At 38.1% G+C, this 27,235-nt stretch overlaps 1 protein-coding gene across 3 annotated transcripts; it reads left to right on the top strand.

Annotated features, from left to right (window-relative positions):
• Nucleotides 1-17,059: 17,059 nt before the first annotated feature.
• LOC149115890 (uncharacterized) lies at nt 17,060-26,968 on the top strand. Of its 3 annotated transcripts, none has more exons than XM_089285330.1 (10): nt 17,060-17,626; nt 19,611-19,757; nt 20,996-21,074; nt 21,679-21,743; nt 22,944-22,987; nt 23,848-23,923; nt 24,269-24,343; nt 24,764-24,871; nt 25,478-25,557; nt 26,292-26,968. In XM_089285330.1, the coding sequence occupies exons 2-10, from the start codon at nt 19,665-19,667 to the stop codon at nt 26,314-26,316; spliced, it is 645 nt and encodes a 214-aa protein (XP_089141456.1). In that variant the 5' UTR covers nt 17,060-17,626; nt 19,611-19,664; the 3' UTR covers nt 26,317-26,968. The 3 variants fall into 3 exon arrangements, with proteins under 3 accessions (XP_089141456.1, XP_089141455.1, XP_089141457.1); XM_089285329.1 differs by having other exon boundaries at nt 17,062-17,626; nt 19,664-19,757; XM_089285331.1 differs by lacking the exons at nt 17,060-17,626; nt 19,611-19,757 and adding an exon at nt 20,296-20,381.
• The last annotated feature ends 267 nt before the right edge of the window (nt 26,969-27,235 follow it).

Raw genomic sequence — 27,235 nt, 5'->3', positions numbered from 1 at the left:
GAAATCAATTAACTAAATATTAAGCTGATAGTGTCGATTTTTGACAAGAAACTTACAGATCCTCGAAATTGGCGTTCGAGTATATATCATTCGTCATTTTATACGAAAGGTGTAGCAGTAGATGACATAATGAGAGATTTTGAAAAATATGGAGTTTGAAATGCATCAAAAGGAAAATGATATTAAATAATAATTTCATACATTGCTAAAGATGATTTCATTCATATATAGTGACAAAGCTAATTTACAATGACCAGTGCGGATGGTCTTTTGTGCTGCTTTTGTTGTTTATATAAAATCATTTTTGGTGAAGAACGAACACCTAGATAAATAAATACAAACTTCAGCGCTTAAATTAAACCGGTTTTAAAATGGCTTTTTTAAAACCTTTAAGTCTTAATATTGACGTAAAACCTTGCATGACTGAATAGGTGGCACAAAAAGAGGGAAATGTCACGCCTGAAGAACAAAAAACATCGATCAAAAGCGATCACGTTCAGAACAGTCCAGTTGTGCATGCACAATTCACTGTACCGACGATGATACGGAACTAGACCAAAAGATGAGGAGTGCTGAGGCACACTTGTAAGAGGCGAGCAGCTGCTGTTCGTAAACACAAACACCTTGACATTGCTGAGACATTAAATGAAGGAGAAATCCCAACATTTACTATCACAGAAAATGTCGTAGCGTGTTTACCATGAAAAAGCGCTTGGAAACAATTTCAAAGCAACAAGCTGAACTGACGACCAACAACCAACGGCAGCTCAGAGGAACTCGATCCAACAGTCCCCTACCACCAGCACAACTTACGAACATGTCTGCATATTCTGTGAAAAGAAGTATCTTAAGGGAAAAAGAAATCGGTAACCCTTGGAACAATGCTGAGATTTGCGTGCAGATCACTCAATTAGAAAATCCGCCATGAAAAAGAAGGACAGCAGGATTCTCGCAATTGCGTCGCATGAAATCGTAACAGCTGAAGCTTGCTACCACAGGACATGCTACAAGGGCTATACTAGGGCTGAGGCAAGTCCCACTGGAGCTTCCGATGGCTGTGGTGAATCACTAGAAGATGAGTTGCTAATCTCAAGTCAGAGGCTTACCAGATGCTTTTCGATTACATCAGATCGGATGTTCTTGCAGACGAGAAAATAGTAAGATTGACTGAAATGACAGAACTACTTCTATCGTACGTATCTCACGTCTTTGGCTGTTGACGAAATCAGATTTTTTTTTTTTCAGATTTTTTTTTTTTTTTATTAATTGACACTATTTACAGACATATTTCACTATCGCACACTTTTACAAAAAATTTATTAATTAAAATAAAGAAAATATAATAATAATAAAACCAAAACAAAATGTGCTCAATGACCAAAGAAGCATATCAAATCAAGTTATCCACAAGGAAGCACACCAGACGGAATCTCCAGGCAGAATTTGGCGATGTCCTCCTGTTTGAAAATTTGGTAGAAACCACCAGTGTCTTCATATTTCCCGCCAATTTGACAGACTTAATGTAGCCGAATACATAACTACCCTTCTTCTGAAAAAACAGGACAATGCAAGCCAGTTTTTTCGGAGTTCAAATATACACCTGGCTGCTACTGACATTCGCGAAGTTATTTAAGGAACAGAAAACAAGATGTCATAGTCTCCACGCCCTTCAGATCTCGCTAAGAGCGCAATGAATGTTCCCAAAGAGCAGGGTTCGTTCTTGCAAACATGTCTGACTGGAAAAAATAGAGTGGCTAGATAAAAACTGTCATCCAAGAGTGCAGAGGTTGATGAAATCCTTCGCTCAAGATCTGATGTTTGGAGTGAGCAGAGGAAAGATTAAGCCATCCAAACAGATCCCTCTTCCCTATGCTGTGAAGACCCTGACAGATAACGTTGAACTCATCCAAATGCTTAATCGTTGCGGCCACGGAATCGCCTATTCCCAGCTTAAAGAAATCAACATTGCACAGTGCCTTAAGAAAATGACATCAACAAGTAAAATCCCATTGTCAGATAGCACCCAGCCTCCTGTTGGCACTACTTTGGCATGGAATAACATTGACCGCCTAGAGAAACGTTATCGGGTGAAGGAACATCGCATAGCGTAAATGGAATAGTGGTGCAGGCGAGGCATTTCAGACCACAACTTCCCCCGGAACCATCAACGCAGATAGTTCAGACCAAAAAGAGGAGTGTCGAGGCACTGGATGCAGAAAATCTTCCCACTTACAATGCAGAAGATGGTTGCGGTCCTCGTTCTAGAAGATTTCTAGAAGTTACCCGCCAAGAAGCTCTTGAAAACGGGCGAAGAAAAAACCTTTTAAGGGTCTTAGTGCGACTACATGCGGACGCATCCGAACACAAGCTGCAGCAGTGGAGAAAATTCCTTTTGAATCCAAAAAAATAAAAAGGCCTTCTCACAGCTTGTGGTAAAGGGGTGGAGACGGGATTAATACAGAACAAAGTTGACAGGCAAGGTCACTTTTCGTGACATGCGAAAGTGACTGTTACGAGATTAGCTCACCAGCTGCCAATATAGTTGAAGAGCTCAACTCCACACAGGAAGAAGCTGATACCAGGCTTATCCTACATGCAGCTCATGCAGCTAAATCGGACTACAAGGCGGTGGTTGTGGCATCAGAAGATACAGACGTATTCTTGCTTTGCCTGGCGTTTAATTGCTTCATTTGGCATTCATGTATGTCAAGTGTGGAGCGCAGACAAGAACTAGATATGTCAGTATCTCCAGTGTGGTGGCAGCGGTAGGAGTAGAACTTTGCAAATGCCTAATTGGTGTGCATGCTTTCACTGGTTGTGATACAGTGTCTTCGCTGGAAGGCAAAAGATAACAGCCCTAGACTTGTCAAGTAACAGACATCTTACCAAGAAATGTTCAAGCAGCAGGGGATGGAATGGGTTCTATCAGATATGCTTTTTCAGAGCCTTCAAGAGTTTACATGTAAGCTCTACTGCTCTCAACCAGGAACTGATAACATTAATGAGCAAAGCTGCCAAGGGACACGACTCCCATTGGTTTTGGAACAATTTCTTTAAGTTAAATATAAGTTGTTGACATAAGCTCTCGAAACGTTTGAGATTTTTAATAACTAAAAACCAGTGTATGTGACATGACTGTATTTGCATTCGCTTGTATTAGACCGTAGTAATCACATTTGTACCCGTTCTATCTGTTCAGCCCAACCGAGTCATTTGCAATTGATCACGTGATAAGCCTGGTATAGCCACTCATTTGACATGGTTATCATATACCAAACTAAGCAAGAGGAGTCAATGTAGTTTAGAACGAGCGTTCGAAAGTAACTAATGCAAATTACACGAGTACTTTCTTTTTTTTTCACATTTTCCGTCTTATTGTTCATATTTATAATTTGACAAGTGTTGTCATGGAAACCATTCAGGGATAATACCTATAAGTCATATATAAGTCATTGGAATCAGGTCTGAAAACTGCGTTTGAAGTTTGCAATAACCAAAAATCAATGTATGTAACATTTTCAGGTTTGCATTTAACTGTTATTAGGCATCTTTTTACCAATTCTGCTTATTCAGCCAAACCGAGTGACGTCATTTAATCACGTGATAATCCTAGTAAAGCTACTCATTTGGCATGGTTATCATACACCAAAATAATCTAGAGGAATCAATGTTGTTAAAAATAAGTGTTAGAATTTGTCCCTCGTTTTGGTACCAAATGGCTCTTTCCAGGGTCCTGGCCCATGGACTAATAAGGGAATACCACCCTCCCGGGTAATTGGTCACGTTACAACTTGTGTGACATTTTGACGAAGCTGGTGCAGCTTTCGTTGTATAAACGGCCCGATAAACGGATCCGGAAGTTTATTTTATGCGCTGTGCAAGATACTAGAAGACAAGGATCAAGCATAAAACAGAAGTAAAGCCCATCATTCATCGCAAAACATAATTCCATTCAAGCGTGTCGTGTTCATTCAGGTTCATTTCCCAGCGATGCAACCGGCAAGTGTTCGTTGTTGTTGTTTTCCAAATTCGGGCATATAGCCCTCAAGCTCCCAGTAGTCGTGACAGTAGTACAGGAGTCAGTTGCCATTAAACGGTAAATGAAAACTTACGATTTTCTTCTTCTCCTAGTGCTACCTCTGCGGCAGAATTTATTGAAGGGTCAGGACGACGGCTACGGTCTGCCTCTGCAGACTGGCGCCATTACTTACTTTTGGAGTCTCGCAAGTTTTGAGAATTGGTCAACTTTAACGCAACCTTCACCTCAAAACTGGATCTGGAGTGTACACAAGTATTAAAGGAAGCTATTTGCCACTACTCAGAAGGTCAAGAAACGAACCTGAACGGAAGAAGATGTATTTTCACCGGGTGCTAGGGTTATGCAAATGAGCTTTGACACGAGCGATAGCTATGTAAACACGCTGACTGTGGCAGATTTTAATCTGTTCTCGCGTGCAATCCAAGGAGATACCCACTGGTTTGAACTTATAGAACGGTTTATTAAGGTATGAAATTTACTGTGATGCGCTTTTTAGGCTTCATTTAGACTCAACTTTTGAGATTTTCCCCGTCAAATTGGGATAAATTTTAGTAGGTGATCAAAGGCCTCAGAGTAGGGTGTCTTCCGGCCTCGCTGGTAAGCTTAGAATTTTTCGAAAAGTTTCTATATTTCTTCAGTCAAAGTAATGAATGTACCTTAAAACACGTATGAAAACGAAATTACGTGAGCTGTATGTTAGGCGACATAGCACGCTTCACAAAATCGGTGAATTTTACCTTTCTGATCACGGTCGGCAACCTCAGTTCGGCCAAAATTCAATTTTGGCTCGTAGCAAAGCAAAAATAAGGAATTGGAAAATAATAAATTGCTTTTTTATATATATGTGTCAAACCCTTTTCACTGACAAACAATGATGGAAAATTATTTTTGGTCCCGAAGTCGAGTGGACCGCTTTTAGCGGGACTGCCACTTAAAGACTTAGTTTAGGCCAGGACACAGGCCTGTGGAAACAATAGCGAAAAAAAAAGCGTAACGGTCAAAACTGGTCTGTAAGTTAGCGCAAACGCAAAGGGGTAGTGGGTGGGTGGAAGAGAAAATCATTTAGGGTTTTGCATTTAATTTTATGCATTCAGTCTAATCGTCATTAGCGGCTACTTCTTTACAACGGCCAATTTTTTTTGTCCTTACATATCATATTTTTTTTTTCGAGCAAGGTTACCTATATTTTTTATTGTATTTTTCTAAACAGTACTTGATAAGAAAAATTCAGTCAAAGTTTCGAAAACATCGTTCGGCAAATTTATTTTTGAGAAATCGCCTTAAAAGATATTTTTAGTTGTTGGCACATTTATTTTTTTCCTTATTCTCGGCCGACACGTCTCGACTTTTTTTCCAGTATGTTTCCTTGCAAAATTTGATCAGCCAGCATTCACATCGCCGGATTTAACGCTTTAAACATTAACAGGCCATTTCTTTTCCTGGCTGGCAAGCACTGTGACATGTAGAGAGTTGAGAGCGTTTAAATGTAGGAGTTTTGTCTTCTCTACCACCAACGTTTTACCTCTATAATTCATTATGTTTATTTCTTCGTGTACATTCAGAACATCCGGTGTGACGGGGACCAAAGTCCGTGTCCCTCTTGGGTGCAGTGATGTTTTCAAGTTATACTTGCAACGATTCAAACTTTAACCAATATTCCTTGGTGGTGCAATTATCCTTGGTGGATTACGAACCCCTAAGACGGACTCTTCACGAATTAATTTCTGTGAATTGCTTTTTCGAAACGTCGCACAATCAATTTGTTGTTAAGTAGAAATATTTGCTATTCAGATTTTGTCGGCTAGAGATGCAATACCGTTAGAATGCAAGTATCTGAAAATACACAAAGCAATGTGTGAAATGACCTGAAAAGCGACCATACTTCAGACAGAACTTTTAGCCTTTAGTAAGTAGTTAACAACCTCGTATTATTAACTTTCGAGCTTTCAATTTGTTGGTTAAAGAAACTCAGACTAAAGACTACAATTGCTGTTTTGATTTTCACAAAAAGTCTTTGCACCATTGCATCATGAGTAAAAACAGGTCAAACAGGTCAAACGGCACCAGCACTACCTGGCCGTAAACCTTGTAAACTAAAATAATTCACACTTACAGTGCAATTAGATTTGTGCGGTTGGGGAATATTCTCGCTGGAAGATGTATGAAATTGCTCGAGGAAATTTCACTAAAAAACAAAGAAAGCTTTCTAAGACAAAATTGAAATAATAACATTTTGTCTGCTTCATGGCCAAACTTTTATGCCTAATGGGGAAGTTGTCGTTTCGTCTGTGAGTTAAACAACAACAGCAACAACAAATGATTATAGGGAGAGATAGAGATAGGGTAGGAAGAGGGTACAATATGCCTGTTGTGATTTTGAAGTTATTTAACGAAGGAAATTATTTGATTATGATAGTTTTCTGAATTATGGAACAGATGAAATTTTGGACTTAATACATGATAGACACGTGAGAACGAAAAACATACTCTTTTCATGAGCAAGTGGCCTTAACCCTTTCCCCATTCCCATAATTTAAGACAATCTAAAAGGGCATAGATTATAATAGTCAACAAAGACACAACAATTAAACAAACACACCACGAGGTATTCTTACATGAATGTAGTTGTCGTAGGCGCGCATGTAGCAATATCTTCGAGTGATGTCACATTAAGGCAATAGAGCCAGCCTGACGTAAACCAGCATTTAACATCACAATCTAAACGTACAAAACTGGGGTAGCATTAGTTTGGGATGCGTAACATTAAAAAAATAATAATAAAACAAAATAAAAGGAGAGTAAGGTTGTTATTGTTGTTGTCCCTTTCATTGTCAATTGCTGCTGAGAGTAAATATCATGCACACAAAGGATGTCTTGTGTTTCTACTGTGATAAACCTAAGAGCCTACGAGATTACCAGAAAGCGTACGTACAACGTGCCCTTATAATTACTACCGTGCAAGATGACACCCTCCCCACCCTTCTCCCCCACCTATATAACTACGAAGTGTTTCGTAATTACCTTTTTTAGATCATTTTATCTTTCTGAAGACAGAATGATGCCTACTAGAAAGTGGTGTCCACCGCACCCTCCCCGCGCTCTTTTTCTGGTCAATGGTTGAATATGGAGATCAACTGCATTACCAAACTGAGAATTCTTGTTGTAGGGGCTTGTTACTAAGTATTGACGATCAGTTTGAATAGCAATCACTGATGCATTTTCTCATCTGTGCAAAAAAAGTCGCTCATATCTCAAAGAGCATTATGTTTGCTATCATGACGGTGTAATGCATATCGCACATTATAATTATAATAAGTAGAATTATTCTCGCATTTTGATTGGTTCTTACGTCTCATCAATTAGATGACGCCATTAATATTTTTTCTACGTTGTCCCCAGTCCTCAACTTAATTTTGTCAACACTGTCTAGGAATGTGAAAGTTTCGCTACTTTGTGCTGGCTATACAGACGTTATTTTGAAAGTGAAGCAAGTTATTTGTCAAAGATCCTGCCCGACCAATACCTCCTCTCTATCAGAACTTCTGTGTTCTATTGATTGAGAGACAATTTTGCTCATATTTTTCCGTTACTTTTTTTTTTAATAACCGTCAACAGCCCGCTCCGATGGAATGCATTCAACTAAATGAGGACATAGTCTCTTGACCGAACATTGGACCTGTTTATCCTTCGACATTATTAAAACGAAAGCCTTTTCGTTCTTATCACATTTTGACGTTATCTGTGATCAACCTCGTTGACAGGGTTTCTCTTCTTCCCGCCCCTTTCTCTTTCGCGCGCACGCTCCAGGGCGCGGGAAGAAGAGGGATCCTGGGAATAAGATTGATTTGTGATCAATTACTGAACAGACGCACGGTAACATTTGTTAAAGTGATCTGACCTGACGCGGATGAAGTGGGTTCAGACAAGGCGAAGACGCTCCACTTTAGTAGGAGCATAAAGCAAATCATTCTCATGGTGCAAAACACTTTTCTGTCCATAACTCCAAAGCATTCCACATGTACTGCTGAGTCCAAATTCCTGCAGATATAGACAATCTAAGAAGGAAACAAAATGGACTTGTCTATCCGCAGTTTTCAATATAGAATTGTTATTAAGCATACTTAGGGAAAGCGAAGCACTGAGCGTTAGGGACGAGTCAGTGTTCTGGTACATTTTAGTCAGAGGAAAATCTTACAAGATTCTGCCATAGAGGAACGTCTTGCTTTTTGGTGATAAAGAAAAGCTTACATGTAAAAAATCAATCAATATGATTACAAACTAGTGAGAGAACAAACGCTGTCATGACTAATTTTGCATAAACTTAAAACAAAGGCTCTTAACTAAGCAATAACAAAAAACGTCAGAAATCACCAAAAAGAAATCACATTTCTAAAAACGGCAGGGGATTGTTAACAATGGCAAATAAGGAAATGAAACAGTGGAAGAAGATAGAAGGATAGAGAGAAAAGAACTCAGACGTTTTTAACAATCAAAGTCAATAAGTAAGGCCATTCGTCGCTAACTTTCATATTACGAGTAACATGGCAGGACACCACGGATGCCGCGCTTTCGTTTAAGATTGGCTAATGAAAAGTTCACCTCTTCGATGAATGCTCTGCTAAATTATCCTACATACCATCGCTTACGGGTATTTTGTTCTAGACTAACTCTTTAAAATCTGTTCCATTTACGGTTGCTACCATGTCACTCAATAGGGATCGTGTAGGACTGCTAACAAAATTTTAGGCGCAGCTTTTTTGAATTCAATAGGCTCCTAACTTGCTGAATCTTAGTTCCCAGACTTTTGTCATGATCTGCAGGTTACGATAACATTAAGCCATCTGTTGGGCTTATTGTATGTGCCTGGTAATTAGTAGAATGATCTGCTCCCTTTTTGTTTTGATAGGGATGAGAATACTATATACTCGCTGTTGAGCAATGGGCGGTTTTGTTACAATATGGCTTGTCGAACTAATCTGTTGTTTAACTTTGTCTGAGATTCCTTAATTCTTCCATAGATTGCTATCTACTGAAAAGAAAAAGTAATAAAATCTCCTAATGGCTTGTTCTGAAGATTGTATTCTACGAGCGTTTTTGGGAAATAATTCAGTGTGTTACTGGTAAGGGTTTTTTACGGAAACAGAGGAACCCTCTATATAAAAAGGCACGCGCGTTTTTTGTTTTTGTTTTTGTTTTTGTTTTGTTTGTTTTGTTTTGTTTTGTTTTGTTTTGTTTTTCAATTCAATCTAAGTTCAAAACGTGTTCAAAAACGAAAAAGAGCTCGTTGAAATTAATTTTGCATCTCTCTTTCAGCAACCTCAAAATGGGATTTTGATACCCCGGTTCTTTTTGTTTTTTTTTTTAATCAATTATCATATAGATAGCAAAACTGCTACCTACTAAATGTCCAACGAAGAGCAATTGTGAAGGGAACAGAGTGTAATGGCTGAACTTAATTGTTGGTCAGTGGCAGTTTATTATCAACGACATGAAGTGATTGAGTGCAATATGGAAAATGGTATGGCTTTTTTCGGTTTCCGTTGAAAGATTTGAAATCTTTATTCGCGTGTTTTCACAAGGTTGTGGCTGGTTTGTTGAGACAGAAACTAGCTATATATGCGTGATTTATGTTTATTAAGGCATAATTATGCTCAATGCCTACCTCAAAGTTTGCTAAGGTTGTTATGACAAACAAAATGAAACTCCTCTCGAAACATATTGCTTCTACCAATACACTCTTTCATTTTTATAAGAATATCGAGGCTGAAATTTCCGTAATTTTCTGTGTTGAAAGTTTGTAAATACCATAAACGGCAAAACTGGCCTAATAGCAACAAAAACAGCACTAACACATTTCGGCAAGAAGTTATATGCTCGATATATCAGGATTTAATGCCTGCAAGCTGTCTCCAAAATCACTTTAATGCCATCCAGACACCAAATACATTCGTAAACAGAAATTTCGTCAGCTGTAATCTAAGAATATTCACAAGAATATTTTCAGCTAAAATCGGCAGAAAAATAAGACCATGCAGCCTTGGCCGAAAAAGAAATTATATTCTTTTTAAAAAAGAGTGTATATCACGAAATGCACCCTCTCGCAGTCAAGCGATTTCCTACACTGCTCGATCGAGGGAAGTACCATATCGCATTCAAGTGTCTTTTAACAATTTTATCAACCTAACGAACCCATGAAATTGGGGATTCTTTTATCGATTTGTGCAATAGCTAACCAGAGCTTAGGGACTCCTTCTATACGACATTAAATAAGTGAATTGCAACGCTAATATTTGTTTAGCAACGACACTGAAAAATCACATGGGAGAACTTACCTTTTTTGAAGCTGCCAGAAAAAGAAATCACCAGGTTCGTCTTGAATCGAACGGCTAGCAGTGTGAGTTACTAGCAAGAAATGGGAACAAAATAAGTATCACATACTCTGTTAAGAACAATAGCCTTTATCGTGATTGGCAGAAACATATCACCTCCTAGGTGATATGCTTCACCTCCTAGGTGATATGCTTCTGTCATTGGCTATTGCCATATTTAGCTTTTTTTCAGCCATTGCATAACGGGGCTTTTCAAACTAATCATTTTATAATTACTGCTTGAATGTTATAGACTGCTTTCCAGTAAAGAAAGAGGCGGGACTTCATGGATTCGTTCCAGACTGATCAACTAACATGAAATTAAAGTTAATTAAAAATGCACACCTTGAATATGTTATAACTTCCCTACCTCCACTTTCGAGTAATTTGCTCAAGACCACTTCTTTAAAATCTGTTCCGTTTAAAGTCGCCAACATGGCACGACAATTTTGCAACAGTGATTAACCACTCAGCCTTAGGCACAGCGACTTTTTGTTGAAGGTTTTAGCCTTCTTGTTGAATCATAAATGTTAGACTTTTGTCATGGTCGGTTACGTCAACATAAGCCATCTGTTACGCTTTTTGTGTGTGCGTGGTAATTGGTAGAGTTATTTGGTCCCTTCTTCTTGAACTATCAATGACAACGTCATTTACTCGCTGCCGTGCAATGGTCGTCTTTGCGACAATATGGCTTCTCGAATACATGCATCTGTTGCTTAATTCTGTCGCAGACTCCTTAATTCTTTCATAGATTGCAATCAAATCTCTGCATGTTTTAGGTTGTCCTGGTAATTAAGGGCACATTTGAAAAATCCTTTTTTGTTTTGCTGGCAAAGTTTCAAATTTTCTTGAAACAATATAAATAAGATTCATCCGCGCGCTTTCAACCTAATTTTGTTCAAAACTAACTATGCTCAAAAATTGTTCAAAAAGGAGTGAACTTGATGAAATTTATTTATCAGTTCAGTTTTTTTTTTTTTTTTTCCTTTTTTTTTTTTTGCATGCAGTAAAACGCAGGCTAAATTTGTATTAAAAAAACAAAGGTGGTTCAAAACTTATATCCGGGTCAGCTCGCAGTCTCAAAATGGCACATTTTTGGCGCTTCAATGTCGCAAGAAATCTCATTTCACATCCAATTATCATAAAGTTAGCAAAACTGCTAGATACTCTTTGGCCATTAGAGAGTCCGTACTGAGGGCACAGAGCGCAATAATGAACTCAACTGTCATTTGTAGTTTGCTATAAACACCATGGAGTGAGTGGAATGTAGAATTCAAAGCAGACTAATATTTTTCGGTTTCTTTCGAAGACTTGAAATCTTGTTTAGCTTGTTTTTGGCAGACTGTGATTGATTTGTTAAAATAAAAGCTAGCCAGTAAATTTACCTTTACCTTTATGTTTATTTAAGCATATCGGCTTACTATGATTAGGAGGAGAACTTTCGAAACATCGCTTCTACCCGGACTAGATTGCGACTTGCGCACCTCGTATTCGAGCAGTTTCCTGCAGTAACCGATGAGAGAGAAGAAAAAAACTTCCGTTGTGTCTAGATACCCCGCAACCGAGAAGTGGTTTCAAAAACATAGACACTCGGCAGTCTGAAATTCGTATAGACTTTCTAAGAAAATCTGGTCAAAATCTTCTTAGAATAATATATAGATCTTTTCTCTTTTTTTTATGAAATGTTAAGTGATTTCAAGTATACTATTTTGGATTTGTAGTTGGGAGTTCTAAAATCTCGATGCTTCCGACACCAATAGCAGTTGAAGACACTTTGAAATATTCCTGGTCTGACTTACGGAATCAATTCTCACTAATAAAATTAATAAAATTAATATCGGCTCTTATAACTCATCAAATATTTTCGCTCGGGCGCAATTGGTCTAAACGCGTCACGTGACTGAATATTCCCAAATTTTCAAAACTGCGGATGTTGCAAAAAATATTTAAAGGATAATAAACACAATAGCCTTCATTTGACTTTGAAAATATGCTCGAATATTTGTCCTTGGACATTATATCTGTTCCTTAAAGCTCACAGGAGTGGTGTGACATGGCGTGGCGTTGCCAGGTACTGGTTTTCGATTTGATACCAGGCTTCTGCCAGGTTATTAGTCTAGTGGAGAAGGATGAAGTACGTGCAATAGCACAATCTTGGCGCAAATTTACACTTTTCGCGTTGTTGACTTTTCTTTTGACATATTCCTTGCACAATCGTTTTTTCGAAAGTCCCTGATATATTGCGTAGTACATAATTTCTACAATCTTGGTTACCCTTATTGGGAAGAGTTTGTTAAAGTAGAAAAGAGAGTGAAACACTCGCTGAACTCTTACATGCTCACAATTAATTTGTCTTTTCGTTTTTTTGTTTGTTTGTTTGTTTGTTTGTTTCTGATTCCAGAAAAATAAATCTTCGTTTTCTTTTGTGCAATCAGGTAATTGGAGCTAAGTTTTCAAAATTAAAGATGTAATAGTGAACGCTTTTAGTAAAATTCTTGTCATTTGCTGACCAAAGCAATAACATTTTAGAACAATCAAATCGTTACAGCTACATTTTTGGAAAGCAGCAGATCTAATCGTGAATATTTTCTTTAAAAATGTTCTGCAGTCTAAATTATAGCTTTAGGATAGATCTGATAGTGCAAATGACAGTCAAATAATTTGAAAAATCAGACAATTTGACCCACACTTTTAAAAAAAAAGTTATGGTGAGAGTTGCTTGATACCAGACAGAATTTTTTACAGCCTCGCTGGAAGTTGAACAAGAGGATATATTTGGTTACCGATAGATTGTTAAACGTCTAGTCCCCTCCTGTAGAAATAATATAAACCAACTGTTTTCCGTACGGAAATGTATGAAACAATATCAGCCGATAAATCTAGTATTTTCAGCATATCAAGATCTATCCAGAAACCCAATGTCCTCTTTTAGTATAAATCTACTAGCGTTCTATCACAAATGCCATTCTCTGATTGGCTACGCCACTGTGATAGATAATGAGTAGTGTAGTAGTGTCCCTCGTTAACAAAATGACGACCGCTTCTTGGCGTTTTCGAAGTATCTGTGAAGAAGATTTAGATTAAGGTTTGAACGACTAGTAGATTTATACTAGTACTCGATTTCTATCACGTGATAGCTGACTCGGGCTGCGCCCTCGTCAACTATCACGCGATAGAAATCTCGAGCTCATAACCTAATTGTTCAATAGAATTATTTATCGAGGTGGCTCTTCATGCAATTTTATCTTTAGTGCATAAAACCATTAAAAAAAAAAGAAAAACATGATCGAAACAAGGAAGGAAGCGATCAATATGTTGTGCTCAATTTAACAAATATTATCAAATACTTCGGAATTTAACTTGAATGAAGTTGCAAGCTAATTCAAATTTACCAACGAATTATTAAGGATTCCACTTTCTGGAATAATTTTAAAGTGCTTCAAAATTTCAATCGACGTAGAAGAAAGGATAGATATTGTTTGATAGTTGAGTTGAGCTCAATGGCCTTTGTGTGAAAAAAAGTAAAATGTTCTCGCATATTTGACTGCAAAGTGAAGAATCGATCATTAGGACTTTTTTAATTTCTTATGTGAAAATGCCAAGCTTAGATTTGAGAGGTAGAAATAAATTTCAGAAACATAAAGCGTTTAATAGCTTTACCGAGAACAATCAGCCTCAAAAACTGAGACAATTTTCCACGACTAGTCAGTCAATATTGTTTATGAGGAAGGTCATTGCCCTTCAACAGACAATCCACATAATATACTAAAAACCAAGCCTTTAAAAAAAAAATAGAAAAGTCAGGAAAGGTGAAAGGTGAAAGGACGAAAGGTGGCGGCGGTCTTGCCGTCTTTATTCGTGATAACATCGCTGCAACACGTAAGAAAAGCACTGCAACATCAGTGGAATCACTGTTATTCGACCTACACATCGGGCAAAGACGTGCCTACAAGCCTCCCTCTGTTAACAATGGTACTTTCAGAACTGAATTGACGACAGTCCTGGATCAAGCGATATCTTTCTGCGAGAAAGTAATTTGTCTTGGTGATCTAAATTGCGACATAATCAATCCAGTTATGAATAATAATCAGGATAAATGCCTTTTGGATATATGCGACATTTATGACCTCGACACATTAATGAAAGAACCGACGAGAATATCAACAACTAGAGCTTCTTGCCTGGACGTGATCCTTTCAAATGTGCCCATGTTTATGAAAACGTCTGGCGTTATCGAAACAGGAATCTGTGATCATCTGCTAGTTAACACGGTTCTCAAAACTAAAATGCTATATGCTAACGCTGTAGTCACCAAGAAACGGACATTTATGACCTTCAACCAAGATGATTTTCAGAAAGATCTGAGTCGAACTCTTTTTCATATTGCATACGTCTTTGATGATATGGACGATGTCTACTGGTGCTGGGAGATGTTATACAACCAGGTGTTAGACGACCACGCACCAATGCGATCTTTCAAACGACGATCTTCAGTAGAATCGAAGTTTATCACTCCTGAAATTCGGAGAGAGATGGCGGAACGAAATCGGCTAAAGAAAAAATTTAATAGATCACGAAACCAGTATGACTGGGAGAGCTACCGTCTAGTGCGCAACAAAGTAGTTAGCACGAGAAGAAAATCTATACGCCGACATCTTGAGAAGCTGTGTTCGGAAAAATATGCAGATCAAAAAATGTTTTGGCGTGCCATAAAGCCTTAATTTAATTCCAGAAGGAATGTAGACAACAGTGGAATAACATTAAAGGAGGTTTACAAAATCATTATAGGAATCCTCAAGAGGTGGCCGAGACATGAAATAATTTTTTCACAAGCTGTACTCAAAGTACTAAAGAACAAAATCAAATTGATCATCCAGCAGATTTATCGCACATGTCAAATAGCTTAACAAGCAGGACGAATGTGTCGCTAAGCAACACAAATCCAACTTTACGAGGTACTGAGGAAACTTGAACCAAACAAGGCTACTGGATGCGATGGGATTCCTCCACTAGCAGTTAAAGAATCGATGGATGTCTTATGCTATCCTCTTGGTACACTGATAAATCATGTCTTCACTTCAGCTAAAATACCAAAACAGTGGAAATTTGGCGAGGTCACTCCAATCCTCAAAAGAGATTGCAGCCCACTAAAAACCAACTATCGGCCGATAACGATTCTACCAGCTTTCTGGAAGGTTTTCGAAAAAATTGTTCATTGCCAAATAAGCCCGTATTTTGAAGAAATTTATCACAAGTATGTGTTTGCTTATAGGAAATATCACGGCTGCGACTCAGCGCTTCTTAGTTCAACCGAACAATGGAAAAAAGAAATTGATAACAACAAATTGATCGGTCTGGTCTCTATGGACTTGTCCAAGGCGTTCGACACCTTACCTCATGAACTGATTGTTTTGAAATTAAAGGAATATGGAGCAGACGAAGCAACAACTACCCTGATAAAAGATTACTTATCAAATCGATTCCAAGCAATCTATGTCTAATGGTGTACCACAGGGATCTATCCTCGGCCCTTTATTATTTAACATTTTAATGAACGATCTTTCATATGTTATTGAGAAGAGCACTCTGTCCACTTACGCTGACGACACTCAAATCTTTTACGCTGACAATAAACTCTCCAAAGTTGAAGAAACAATCAACAATGATCTTATCAGTGCTGATATATGGTTTGCGCGAAATGGTATGAAGAGGACCAGTTCAAAATACCAGGCGATGGTGTTGTGAAAAAATAAAGAAACTGATAGGCCAGTGTTCAGTGTTCTACCACACTTTAATTATATACTGCTCCGAAACGTCAACCCTGTAATAAGAAGTCAGCTGACAAGTTAGAGATGGTGAACAAACGAGCGCTCCGTTTTGTTTTTTTGTATTTTTTGAGATAAGTCCTCGCCTTATGAGGAACTTTGTAAGCGTATCGGTCTCTCAAGTCTTCGTGAACAGCGATCAGCGAAAATATTGTCCACTGTTTTCAAGATACTGGCCAGCGATGCAGGACCAGCAAGCTTACGTGATCTTATAACAGTAAGGTGCTCTGCTTACAACCTTACGAGCACCACAATACTGGGCCTTTCAAAAGTAAAATCAACAACTTTCGGCTTAAGATCATGGAGATACGCTGCATCGCAATTGTGGAACGCTATACCGGACGAGTCTCGAAAGATACAAACGTACACTACTTTTAAAAACAACTTAAAAACATTAGATCTCACGGGACTCGGAGTGTGAAGTGGATCCATTATCCTTAATCAATTTTTACTGCTTTTAATGATCATATTTTCTTATACATTTTACTTGTGACTACATTGTTAATTCTTATATTTTAATATGAGCTAGTTCTTAGTCTTAATTTATTTAAATTCATATACCTTCATAAGGCTCTTATAATTTCTTTTTTCTGTTTTTCTCGTGGCGTACCTGTAAACTAGCTTTTTAGCTAAGCGTACCGACCACGTGAAATATATTGATTGATTGATTGATTGATTGATTGATTGATTGATTGATTGATTGATTGATTGATTGATTGATTGATTGATTGATCGCTTAGTAACATATTTTCAAACTTTCAGACTTTTGCTTGGTAGTTCCAGGTATCTCGCCAATTTCCCCCAAGGCAGTATTCTAATTTATTATAAGGCAGTGTCTCACAAGGACTGGGAACTACCGAATTCACGAATTTGATTGGCTGAAATCGATTTTGAGCGCGGTCTAGATTTTCCCATCTAGACCGGCATTTCGACCGATTACATTTTGCCGTGAAAAAGTTGCAAACTAAATACACAAATATTGACTATTTTCTTCCAAAATATTTGTTCCAGAAGATAGACTGAGCTATCTGTCGCAACTGGAACTAATCAACCAGTGCAATCAAAATGTAGCTGTTCCCACGGTTAACATCCCAAAGCCAAGTCGTGTTAATAAACAAGGACAATTCCCTCATTTTGGAACGCTTTCTGATGGTGATTTTTGCCGGAGAGGGGAAGGAGAATGGAAAAGAGAGCAAGCCGCAGAGGTTGGGAGATATTTCAGCGACTTCACGCAGTCTATGTCAGTGGTCTCTGTATGGAAGGCTAGAGACCTTATGTAATACCGTATTTTTCAAAATGGCGGCAGAAGTGAGATGAGGGATCGGTTCATATAGATCTGCATGGATGAATACTTCTGCTAAGCTGGAACTCTGGCGTAGAAGTGTTGGACCATGGTATGTTGCATTTTGTTTCTCATTGTAAATGTTCTTTCTTAAACCTGGTTTGCTCTCTAGGCCTGTAAAGTTAGTGTGATTTAGTTGATATTCCGGCGGTCATGGCCGTTCCATTCCCCCCCCCCCCCCCCCCGGATGTGTCGAAAACGAAGACCCAAAAACGAAGACCGAAGACCTAACACCCTGTGGTCTAAAACGAAGACCCACTGGTCTAAAACGAAGACCCACCGGTCTAAAACGAAGACCCACTGGTCTAAAACGAAGACCCACTGGTCTAAAACGAAGACCCACCGGTCTGAAACGAAGACCCACCCGTCTAAAACGAAGACCCCCTGGTCTAAAACGAAGACCCACCGGTCATTTCTGTAGCGCATAAATTAAAATGTCATCTGAGCGCACGGCAAACTTGACAGTTGCTTTATCTCAGTCGGTACAACGTGTCAAATTGTGTAACGCAATAAAATTCCAAAAGTATAGAAATATACGATTTAGTGACGATTTTAGTATAATTTGTCGTCACCAATATTCTATTTTTCAAATGCATTTGAGCAAATTATGATGAGGTGACTTCATTACTTTGCTTTACTGTCCTTATCATATAAAGGTGCAAAGGTTAACTGTGCATGACTCGCAAATTTATTCACCACTTGCTACAAGAATTTGATTTTCCCAGAAAAATTACGTTATCACTCTCGCATGCATCTCTCACTTCTGTAGGGCATAAATTTAAATGTCATCTGAGCGCGCGACAAACTTGACAGTTACTTTATCTCAGCCAGTACAACACGTGTCAAATTTTGTAACGCAATTAAATTCCAACAGTATAGAAATATATGTTTTAGTGACGATTTTAGTATATTTTGTCGTCACCAATATTCTATTTTTCAAATGCATATGAGCAAATTACGATGAGGTGACTTCATTACTTCGCTTTACTGTCCTTATCATATATAGGTGCAAAGGTCAACTGTGCGTGACTCGCAAATTTATTCACCACGTGCTACAAGATTTTGTTTTAGACCAATGGGTCTTTGTTTTAGACCGGTAGGTCTTCGTTTTAGACCGGTGGGTATTCGTTTTAGACTGGTGGGTCTTCGTTTTAGACTGGTGGGTCTTCATTTTAGACCAGGGGGTCTTTGTTTTAGACGGGTGTGTCTTCGTTTTAGACTGGTGGGTCTTCGTTTTAGACAAGTGGGTCTTCGTTTTAGACCACAGGGTCTTAGGTCTTCGGTCTTCATTTTTGGGTCTTCGTTTTCGTCACAGCCCCCGCCCCCGCCCCCTGTTGACGAAATTCTCTGAAAGGGTAGAAGGGAATGTCGAAATTTCTAAAGGTCTTGATCCGTAGACAAAATTTTCTGAGGGGTAAAACGAATAAGTCGAAAATTTCCGTAGTTCATGGGGACGTTTTGAGATTTTCTGAGGGTCAGTATTGCGAAGATCTAAAATTTTGAGAGAGTCACAACATTACCTTGCATTTTTTTCTGAGGTTTCTTGAAAAAATCGTGTCGGCACTTCGATCTTTTTCTTAGGGGGTTGGCAGTCAAATGACCTGGTCAATTGTGGGGGTGGGGAGGTGGATATTAAATGGAATGGCCCTTAGTGTAAAACGCAGACCGTACAGCAGACTGCGGAAGGCAGACCAGGGATAGAAATGAAGACATCAGACTACAGAGTTTTTAACTGAATTGTGTTGCCAAATAATTCAGAGCTATCTGTAAACAGGCTAACCGGAGTGTTATTTAGGCTAAGCTGAGTGATATTCAGGCTAACTGGAGTGATATTCAGTTTAACCAGAGTGATATTCAGGCTAACTGGAGTGTAGAATTTCACTGTGATTAGCCTGGATAACCCTGTTTATGGTCAACACTCGATAATGGAAATAATGCAATATATACTTAAAAAGTCTGTAGTCCATAGTCTATGTTTTAACCAAGTCTGTGGTCTGCAGTCTGCCCTTTACCCTCAGTATGCATTTTACCCCCAGTCTGCAGTCTGCATTTAATACACTGACCGATATTCTGGCATCTTGCAAACCAGGATGTCACAGTTTGAAAGCAATGCCTGCTCCACAAATGACACTGATGAAGGATCTGAAGGTGCTTCCACTTCCAATTGCATCAGGAATTCTCAGGTATAAAAATCCATCTGTATTACACATTTTACTCCACGTTAAGTTGAACATTTGAGGTTTTGTTTTCATCCAGACATAGTCAATTGATAAACCGATAATTGATATCAGTCAGGGCTGTCATTAATTGCTGTAACCCGTAACACGTTAGGCTTAGTTTGCTTGATTTTCCGTTGAAACTACCGGTGAAATTGTCTGTTGTTTATAGAATTCACCCACAAAGTAACAAATTTGCTACATGCGTGGAGAATAAGGCTACAAAAGACTAAAAACTTAAAGATAGCCCTGTCAATTGATAACAATCAATGTCAATCAATATCGAATGCCAATAGTAATCAATAAAAATTGGTGAAGAAAAAAATGTGAGTCCGATTTAATTGTTAGCGATGGCTGGTTAATTAACAACAATTGATTCATCAATGATTGGTATTGATTCTTATCAATCACTATCAGAAATTATTTTTGTCCCAATTGATAAATTGATTATGGGAAATTGCCAGTAAAGATATTTAGGATGCATTCGATAGCATGTGGATGAACGGACATGCCAAGATCCTGCTTTAGAACCCCAGAGGACCTGGAGAAGAGAGTGATTTTAGATCATCAATAAAAATGCCTAAGATAAAGGTTTGTCTCGTGTTGTTTGTATGGGTAATCAAATGGTGATGAGTGAAATTAGGAAATGATTTTACATGCATTTTGTCAAAATTCTTATAATTTCCTGAGCCTTTGGATATTAGGTAAATTGCTAGAAATATTTTGCAAAACATAAGTTAAATGATTTTTTTAATTTCACTCATTGCCGTTTGATTACCTTGTAATATCGTGGACCATGACAAAGAATGCTTACAATTGTGGGTTTTGATTTATTTGTTAATGTATTGAGAAATTTTTCATCAAACATTACCATCATGTGGTAATTTTGTCATTTCACATGTGAAATCAGCTGAAATTTTATGCCAATTTGTCACCCTTGATATTAAAGGTATTATTTTACACAATAACAAAGCCATCATCGAATAGTCCTGAAAAATTGATATATGGTTTATGGTTAAAACTTATTGTCAACTTTTTCAATCGATGACGATTGATATTCCTGAAGATAGGAATTATCAATTTCTGTGAGTGTGATTGTTATCAATTAACTACACCTGGATTTATTCTTGACAGTTTAAATTCGTAAGTTCTGTTGTGTTCCTTTCTTCAATTGGTCTTTTTTTTTTTCTTACTGGATATCCCAGGGTGTGTTTGTCAAGAGGAAACATCAACCTAAGCAGAGAAAGAAAGACAAGACTGACGGCCCACACAACAAGCTCAGATGTGAGTACAACTGCTTTGAAACTATTGTTACAAGTCTGCATATAATCCTGCTTTGCCCTGATATTTAGCTACACAGGAACTAATAAACTTAGCCATGAACATGTAAGTGTAAGAATGATTGAAGTAATTCTTTTCTTCTTAAGCTCACGTATGTTACAGTTTAAACTAATAATACTCCATATGGAGGGGGTAGGTGCTGTTTCAGTCTTGTTGGCACAAGCATAACACCGTGGCCTAAGAAAACCCTTGTTTTCAAGTTCAATAAGTCACCCAAAATCTCATATTAAAGCTGATCAAGGAATTATAAAATTGCTCCACTTATTGAGAAAACCAAAGTTGACTTGCCACCACTCTTTTGCTGCTGAACTGCACTTGAGCCTAATAACTAGTCAACTGCAAGTTTGAATTTTGAAATTTTAAACATTAAACTTCCTATGTCTCAATTTACATGTAATTGTCATTAAAATGAAAACTGCTCCTCCAAATGAATTTAGATTTATCACATGCATCTCTAAAAGAGATTACACCATGAGGTAATTATAAACATGAAGGATTCTTGAATCTTGGCGGAAAGTAGTCTGTTATTTATTCATTAACATTTCAGATGATCCCAGTAATGATGAAAAGATAAAAAGTGATCCACACAGAACCATCTTTGTTGCCCGACTGGTAAGTGACTTCAGAGTAACCTGAAATAGTTACTGTGAGGTTGTGTTTCCATAATTAGGCAGTTTTATGTCCCTTAATCTCAAATGTTTTTGCAAACTCAAGCCATTAAGGTAGGGTTTGAATGGTATGTTCTGACTCAGGTTTGTTCCTAGTCAGGTTTATATTTATCAGGAACTTTCGGCTGAAGGTTTCCTAGACTCATTCATATCTAATTTGCATCAGGATATGTAAACATGAACTGTGTACTGGCAGTTTTAAATCCTTTTGTTACAAATCAAGGCAAGAATTGTAATATGATGACACAATTATAATATTGTGCAACCATGATACATATCCCCATAGCAGATTAATTATCAAACCTGATTTGCACAGTCCATGAGCCCTTAAGTGGGCTAGCCATTAGATTCCTGTAACCATTAAGCCTGGCTCATAGTTAGTGGGCTTGCATCCTTGTCCTGATCAAGTGGTGCAGGTTTGAGCCCTGGTCAGGGACATTGTGTTGTGTTCTTGGGCAAGGCACTTACATGTAACTCTCTCAGTGCCTTTCTCCATCGAGGTGCATAAACAGGTACCAGCAAAGTTGATGCTGGGGATAACCCTGCAATGGACTAGCATACCATCCAGGGGGGTCTAAACATACTCCTAGTTGCTTCATGCTGCTGAAACAGGAGATAAGTGTCAGCCTGATGGGCCACTTGGCTTGTATGGAGACTTTCCATGCCGCACAAGCCGTCCAATCAGCAAGCAACATATAATATCACCATAATGTTCGCCCGGAATGCTACTTGAGGAGGGTCTTGAAAACATTCAGGCCTTTAGGTCAATTTAATTCAAAACAGTTGTTCAAGACAAAAGGTCAACTAACATGGCAGGCTGAGGATCACAAAAACATCTTGTGGTCTGATACATTTAACTGTGCATGTGCACACTACAATTATGTAATAAAATTGTCAGAACACATAATATTACCATATTTGATTTTCAATCTTTGATGTGAAATTAATCCTCCAGTGTCCATCATTTTAATTTTCATGTGGATTTGATACCAACTTGCTTGTCCTAGAGACCATGTACAATGTTACTTTGTACCACATTTAGTGCTATATAATGAATGCTTTCGATACATTTCATTTCATTTATGGTATTCAACTCATAAGGTTTCAAATTATTTATCTAAAAATATGACATTTTTTTCCCCAGGACTTTAACACAACAGAAGAAATGCTGTTTGACACATTTGGAAGGTATTAAAGCAACTTAATACCTTTTGTTTTTTGATGATGATGACGATGACGATAACGATGACGATGACGATGACGATGACGATGAAGATGACAATGGCGATGACGATGACGATGACGATGAAGATGACAATGGCGATGACGATGACGATAACGATGACGATGACGATGACGATGAAGATGACAATGGCGATGACGATGACGATGACGATGACGGTGACGGTGACAATGACGATGATGAACAACAATGAAATGAAAGAAAACTATTGTTTTTTTGTGTCAGTTTCTTAAATCTCAGGTTTCAAACCAACCTTGAAAATGTGAGATTCTAAGAGACATTTGTTGTGAGTCTGATCTTCCAGGACTCTTGTTTAAAGGCCTGTTTACAAGGAGAGAGGGTCACCCAAGCAACCGGGTTACCCTAGCACTCACACGTTTCCTCTTTTTTTCTTTGTTATGTTTACAAGACAGCCAGGGTTACCCGGGTAGGCTGGTTACCCTTTCTGGGTACTAGGGTTACCTTGGCAGGCGGGTTAACTTTTTGCCTTGTAAACACTCCAGGTAGGGTTAACCCGCCTACCCGGGTTATCTTTCTCCTTGTTTCCAGGCCCTTTAAGTGAAACCGCGCATTAAGTTGTCCCAGGTTATACGGTTACCTTACCTGTGAAATTTTGCCTGCAAACGCGGGCTATCTTTTGCCCTCCAGCTAGCATTAACCCGCTTACTAGGGTAACCCTCCATCCTTGTAAACAAGCCCTAAGATACAAAGAGCATTGGCCAGAACTTATCATTTTTGATGAACCTGTTCTATGCTCGATTTCTAAAGTGATTTGAATGTACTGTTACTTCCTTAAATTATACAGATACGGATCAATTGAAAGGCTTCGATTGGTGAAAGATGTGAAAACAGGCAAATCTAAAGGCTATGCCTTTGTTGAGGTAAAAATGATGTGATTTTCAGTTACCTGAATGGATTGTATCCATTCCTCAGACAAGACATGATTTAACCAAACAGCTCTTGTAAATTAAGTTTCCGTGATGGTGTTCAATAATTTTTATCGGGGCAAGTAAATTTCAATATTAAAAAAAATATATGCACTGAATGTTGCTTATCTGAAAGAACTTATTCAGGAGCTAAATTTTATCCCGTACATATTATGTATACAAGTTATGTAGGTGACCAAAAAACAAATTAAAAGGCGTTGGAACATCACAGCTGTGCGTTTGTCCTAGAGCTCCTTACTAGCAAACAAACGTTAAATTCAGTGGTGTTCGTGATATTAGTTTTCAGATGACAGTGAAGCCAAGAGAGCCTTAAGAGAAGTTAAAGATGAAAGGCTTGTGGTTGATGGAAGACAGGTTTGCCTAAAATATCAACTTTCCTCCTTAGAAGTATTACGCAAACTCAAAACTCTAAAGGAAGTTTCTGTCAGTTGAGTCAATTTCCTTATCAATATTTGCCACAACTTATTTTCGGGACTTTACATACGGTGAGTCTCGAATTTGGAGATAAATGTTCGAAATCCAGACACCAAAAATTTTCGCAACTTTATTGTCTAGATCAAGGAAAGGTTGTAAAGAGCCGAAAAGAAAGAAAAAGGAATTTTGCGTTTTAATATTGAGTAGTTGAGAACATGGTATACAGACATACAAACGTCCTTCAGAGATGGCCTGACACATGTAAAAAGGCTCTGTTAGTATCTTCTGAGTACAGTCAAGCCCGTAACCTGGCTGATACCTGACGAATACTTATAATCTACATCACACCTCCTTCTTCAGGTACTGGTTGATCGTGTGCGAGCTGGTGTGATACCGTCTTGGCTACCGCGTAGATTAGGCGGTGGACTGGGACAGAGACAAAAAGGAACACAGAGGTTTGTTTGGAAGGTGAGACTACATGAATGAACCTTCTCAAGGAAGGAACTAAGTGTTCTTGCAGAAAATGTGAGCAGTCTGTCACTGTTAGATTAGTTTCCTCTTTTGGTGGCTCAGATGTATCGTATTGAGTATTTTTTTTTATTGTTTTTCCTTTTTAAATGATGATGATGATGATGATGATGATGATGATGATGATGATGATAGTCATAGTAGTATAAAGCTACAAAAACAAATAAACAAGCAAATTTAACGAAGATGCATAAAATACGCAGCTACCTCCTTCTCCTGATAAGAATGATTAGCGTCATTACTGCACATGCGTTGTACGTTTTTAATTAGTTCTTTACTATGCCGTCCGTTGCAAAATTTACAGAAAAGTGACTGAATTTGTAAAACCTGAACTTAGACAGTGTTTTTCATTTTCTTTGGTAACGTTTTTATCCATCTTTGAAAGTAACATTATGAATTAGTGCAGAGTTCTACTATGGTATGGAGGTACAGGTTGTAGTCTTCCTAAACTAAGCTAATAGAGCGCTTTCTTCACTTAGTTTCAATCAACTTGCTGTTTATATCTACAACAATTCAACCATGCTGTTTCTTGTTTCTTTCTAACAGCTTGCGTATTTTGGTGACGCGTCTCGCGTAAATAGCGCTGAAATACACCGGAAGCAGCAGCTGTGGCTAGAGCACAACAGGTTTGTAAACTTCATTTACAAGAGAATTATCATTCGAGACGATATTTCAAAGGGTTAATTTAAAACGCTATCCATTGCATAAATCACCTTCAAGTCGATAGCACTGCTGATTTTGTTAATACTTTAATACCACTTGGATAATGGATAACTGGGGCCAGGTTAGGCTTTTCTATATTTAGATTGTCACGCAACGCTGGATGAGCACAACGTGACATCGCAAACGGCGGTAGCGAAGGGGCTTAGAACCAGGTGACAAAGACCTTGTATAATTGCGTAGCAACTCGCTGCATCCTGATGACGTCACTAACAACTCGCGGGTTTTCCTCTATTTTGTGATTGAAGAATTTCGTCCGGGACTTGTTTTGCGTGAATTCTTCCCAACCGTTTGACGCCAGGAAATGTCGAAAACTTTGCAGTAAGAGAGCTTGCTACGCCATGAGAGAAAGTTTTTTTTTTTTTTTTTTTTCACTGAATTACATTTTTTCACAGTGGCTGTGAAAGATTTGATCATCTGGGGAAAAACAATTTCTCTACTTAAGGCCACATTCGTTTTAAGGGGTTTTATGCAAAATGTATGAAATCTGGTTACGAAAATTTTCCTTTTGATAAATTGGCTAATGAAAGCTATTCCTAATCTTGTTTAATAACATAATGTCGTTCTCAACTTTACGCCTGTACATAGCTGTAATTGTTTATTTTTCTTTGTCCTTTTTTTTTTTTTTCTTTTTTTACAGGCGTTCTATGAAAATATTTTCCTAAGAGGGGATACAAGTCGAATTATTCTTTGGGGAACCGTACACACGTGCACCTTCATGTAATCACTGTAAAATGTGTCTGTCTTCAAACTCAGTGGCGAGTTGAGATGCTATAGTGCAGTGGCTTAACACGAAGCAAGAATTTCCAATTGAGTAACCAGTGTCTTCAGTTGGGCCATGGTTGTACATTCTCGTCAGCAATGATTACCAAGGCTGTTGTTTGTCTCATCTGCCGAAGTAGCTCAACAGTTCCTCGAGGAAGCAACCTCCCGATCGATTTAAATGAACGATAGCAATATTTATCTTTTTATTTTTCAGACGATAATATATTTTTTAATTGTTTGGTTATCGGTCGAGTGCCCGCTCTCAGTGCCCGCCCAATCTGCAATAACAGGATTTTGCATCTAAAGCAAAACTATCAGTGGCCTTGCATACTTAAGACTTTATCATGGGAACCTTGCTAAAATTAACTATAATTGTTCCCTCAGGCTGTACTCACACTGATATTGACTGTTTACCTTCAACCGGCTCTATGAATTGTAAACAGACGAAATCCTACTCCGTAACTGTTTGAAATCGCCGCGCCAATTAATAGTCTTTGTAAACATATTTTCAGCTGTACCTAATTGATGTTGAAATAAATTCGTGGCCAGACACTGGGGCAGTCCAATTTTAGTGTTTAGCTGATTAAGCCCTGAAGGAATGATACACTATTATTCAAAGAACTTTCTTGATAAAATATCGTCAGAATCTTCAGAAGATGTATGTCCAAGTCTATGTAACGTTTGTTCTTTCACGTAATGTGATTCCACGACTTTCAAAATTGTTGATGAGTTGACTTTTATTTACTATTGATTTTTTAAAGGATTCAATACAATTATTCATGTGGTTGTCAAGAATGGCCTCCAGAGTGAATTGTGTTT

Source organism: Orbicella faveolata, unplaced genomic scaffold (assembly GCF_042242905.1).
Source record: "Orbicella faveolata isolate gen_17 unplaced genomic scaffold, um_ofav_v1 contig_13, whole genome shotgun sequence".
In the NCBI taxonomy this organism is placed as follows: Eukaryota; Metazoa; Cnidaria; class Anthozoa; order Scleractinia; family Merulinidae; genus Orbicella; species Orbicella faveolata.
This window is presented reverse-complemented; position numbering and strand designations above follow the sequence as displayed.